Source organism: Saprolegnia parasitica (assembly GCF_000151545.1).
Source record: "Saprolegnia parasitica CBS 223.65 unplaced genomic scaffold supercont2.23, whole genome shotgun sequence".
NCBI lineage: Eukaryota > Oomycota > Saprolegniomycetes > Saprolegniales > Saprolegniaceae > Saprolegnia > Saprolegnia parasitica.
Genome location: NW_012156417.1, coordinates 15,333 through 18,753, shown reverse-complemented (window position 1 = coordinate 18,753; position 3,421 = coordinate 15,333). Strand labels below are relative to the sequence as shown.

The 3,421-nt window shown below is 61.1% G+C and overlaps 1 protein-coding gene across 1 annotated transcript; it reads left to right on the top strand.

The window, feature by feature from the left end:
- Window positions 1–57: 57 nt before the first annotated feature.
- Window positions 58–1,993, top strand: SPRG_06571 (hypothetical protein; the record flags this gene model as incomplete). Its single annotated transcript, XM_012345391.1, has 7 exons — window positions 58–61; window positions 100–587; window positions 633–789; window positions 839–941; window positions 987–1,370; window positions 1,419–1,617; window positions 1,670–1,993. The coding sequence occupies 7 exons, from the start codon at window positions 58–60 to the stop codon at window positions 1,991–1,993; spliced, it is 1,659 nt and encodes a 552-aa protein (XP_012200781.1).
- Between the last annotated feature and the right edge of the window lie 1,428 nt (window positions 1,994–3,421).

The window sequence follows — 3,421 nt, the reverse complement described above, 5'->3', positions numbered from 1 at the left end:
GACGTCGACACAAACGTCCAAGGCGCGTGCAGCTACACCCGGTGAGCGACTACATCTATGGGTCGTGGGACTGCGTCCTCTCTTGCTGCGGTACCAAAGTCTCTTCGTACGACCCGTTCCCGGCACGCGGCTGCGCCAAGGCCACGCACGCCGCTGTGCACCACGACACGTTCCCGTACCTCAACCGCATCGGACAGTTCCGCGCCATGCTGCGCGACCACGACGAATGGATGCGCGTCGAGCAGGACGACTACACGGTCGCCGCGGACGGCAGCGACATTGCGTGCCGCGTCTCGGGCCACGTCGGGCGCCTCCGCGACGGCGAGACCGTCGCCGTGTGGGCCAAGCAAGGCGGCATCACTGTCGCGCTCCACGCGCTCTCGCTGTCCGAGCTCACGGCGGCGACGCCACCGCCGGCATGGGCCGTCTCGGAAGCGACGACGCGCGTCAACGACGTTTGGAACAAGACCGTCGTTCGCTTGGGCCAAACGTGGTGCGTTGAAGCCGCGTGGATTGCATGGGACATGGCCGCACGGACGCTTCAAGTGCGCGTCAAGGCTCCCACCAGCAGCGCCCCGAACGTCTCGGTACGGCCATCTCCCCGCCTTGTCTTTGATGTGCATGCGACGTAGCTAGTGTCCTTTTGCGTCGAGAATGTGGCGGTCCACAGCGTCGCGACGGTTGCAGACGACGCCAGCAACCTCGATGACGTGGCACCTCGTGCGCCGTCTTCGCGTGCGTGTTTGCCCCGTCTCGCGTTTGAAGCGATCCCAGAAGCCTTCTTCCATGGTAGTACACTACATCGTCCGGTCCACTGTCAACGGCGGTGCGTGCGTAGAGAACCGGTCGGCGCTCCCCGTGTTTGCGTCGTATGGTGCGCTGCCGCTGCGTCTCAAGCTCTCCAAGCCCATCGTTGTCAACGAGTCGCGTTACCACACAGCGTACACTGGAACGAAGCGAGTGCGCCCTCAATGTGTCGCGCGTAGGGCGGACCTCTTTGAAGCCGAGTTTCTCGTCGTGAGCCTCTTGGAGCACGACGCCATCGCGACGACGTCGACGCTCTCCGCAGAGCGCAAGCACATACTCGAGATGGTCCACGACCGAACGATCAACGTTGACGAGGCCGAGAGGCTCTTGATCGCGACGGCCAAGACTGCGCCGCTGGCCGCAGCACCCGATGGCAGCATCACGCTCGTCGACGCCGCGTGCCACCTCAGCGTCGACGACGGTGCGACCTGGACGAGCGCAAGCCACGTTACGTGGGACAATTCGGACGCGCTTTTGCTCAAGGTGCTGCGCGGTGACGTGCTTCGGTGCAAGGCCTCGGCCCTCTTTCCCGCTCCGACCAAGCAGGGCCAGTGGCGCAACCAGTGCGATGTTGACCTCCAAAGGAGCCTGCCATTCACATGCGTTCATAGATCGTTCTTGACGCGCCGCATGAGCACACCGGCGCGCCTGCGCTGGACGGTTGAGAGCGCGTTTGGCGACACGTGCACGCTCGAGACGTCGTTTCGGAACCCGCCGCTGGCGCCGCTGCCGACCAAGCGCATGGCTGATGACTACTTTTTCGCGCACATCGATGCGATCGACCACGGGTTTGAGCGCCGCTGTGTGCGGGTACGATCGTGTGTTTTTGTATCAAGTGGATGGATTGATATGTACGTGGTAGATTCAACGGCCCACGAAAGACGACGAGATGAGCTCCCCCCGTGCGCTCTGGAAGGTGGTCTCGGCGACGATGCACACGACGACGCACTCGGTGACGACGCGGACGCTACGCACGTGGCGCCGCCAGCTCGCCCCCGGACAGACGGAGCTGCCACTGACGAGCGTGAGCGAGCCAGGCAGCGTCGAGTGGACGGGTCTCTTTGACGCTGACGCGCGTTTGGTCGCGCTCCGCGTCAAGCTGCTCTTCGACGACGCGGTCGCAGAACACACGTGGGACGTGCCGTGGACGCAAGTCGCAGCGACGTTGGTCGAGGCGGCCGCTTGATAAGGCGGTGGACGCAACCTCAATTCAAAAGCGATCCAGCAACTTGTGCATAGCATGTATAAGCTATGTACACGATTTTTGCAATTCCTTTTAGCGACTGCGGCCGTTGGCGTCGGTCCTGTCAAGATGCTGTTGGTACTTCGTCGACCACCTTTTGTTGAGTCGGTGGATTCCTGCTTCACACGCAGGAGGTGCGGGTTTGATCCCCGTACGTGTCGTCCCTTTCTTCTCTTGCCCTTTGGCGTTGGCGTCGGAACCATCGAGTTAATTTTTTCAGGTCACAAGAAGCCTCTCGTGCGTAGAACAGCCGTTGCACAACGCGTATAGCAACGGCGTCATGCTCACCGACTGCTGATGATTGCCGAAACGACGCTTTTAAAGGTAAAGCTTATGCAAGTACACCTACGACGCAACGCCTGCCTCATGCCACCGACAGCTGCTCCTTGGATTGCGGGACCCGACGCGCGCCAACGTCAACACGTTTGGTGGCGTTTCAGTGCGTGTTGCACTTGGTTGTATTACTATGTGGTAGTGTCGATACCTTTGGTTTCAGATGCTTCGAGGCACCGCCCCTTTCTGCACGGCAGAGCCTGCCTTGATATGGGCTCGGCTTGAATGGCCTCGCGACCGTCCTCGTCGTGCGGTCGCCATGGCTCGACCCTTTCATGCTGCAGCTTGAAGACTGGAAAGTGCAATCTTGTGGGCCAAGTGCAAAGTGCACTTTGACGCTGGCTTTTTCTGAGCTCTTGACGGTCGTCACCACATATTGTTGTGAGATGCAGAGAGTCAAACGGCGAGGATCCCTCTTTCCGCTGTCGCGCAAGCTTAGGGATTTTGCTCCGTGGGGTGCTCCCAAGCCAGACGAACAGTCGCCTCCTCCTACAACGAGGTCCATGGGCAACGTAGCACATTGCACGGTTTTGATGGCCATCGTGGCGAGTCTCTCGACTTGAATTGAAGCGGTGGCGTCGACTGCTCCACGACGCAAGCGCCACCGAGCCACAGTAGGACGTGGCCGAGATGATGGGACAGTGTCCAGCACCCGAACGTCGACGGATGTTCTATTGGGTGCAGGTCCGACTTGAGCGCATTTTTCCACTGGCAGCATGGCGCACACGCTGGGCTTTGCGGGCAAAGCCAGCATCCACGTGCAGCTCGAGACGCCGACGTGCGCGGCGACCGAGCTGCTCATTGGCACCGTGCGCGTGCGTGTGACCCAGCCCGTCGCGTGCAGCGGTACTGGACAACATCGTCGCGCGCGGCTAAAGGCGCCTTGTAGAGATTGTCGTCATCGTCGCCGGCAACGAGCGTGTTGCGTGGACTGAGGCGTGGACCGAGAAGGAAGCGGAGGGGCACACCGAGACGATCTTTGACGGCCGCGAGTTCTTTCGACAAAAAGGTACGACGTGTGGCGTGCTTGCGCCTTTC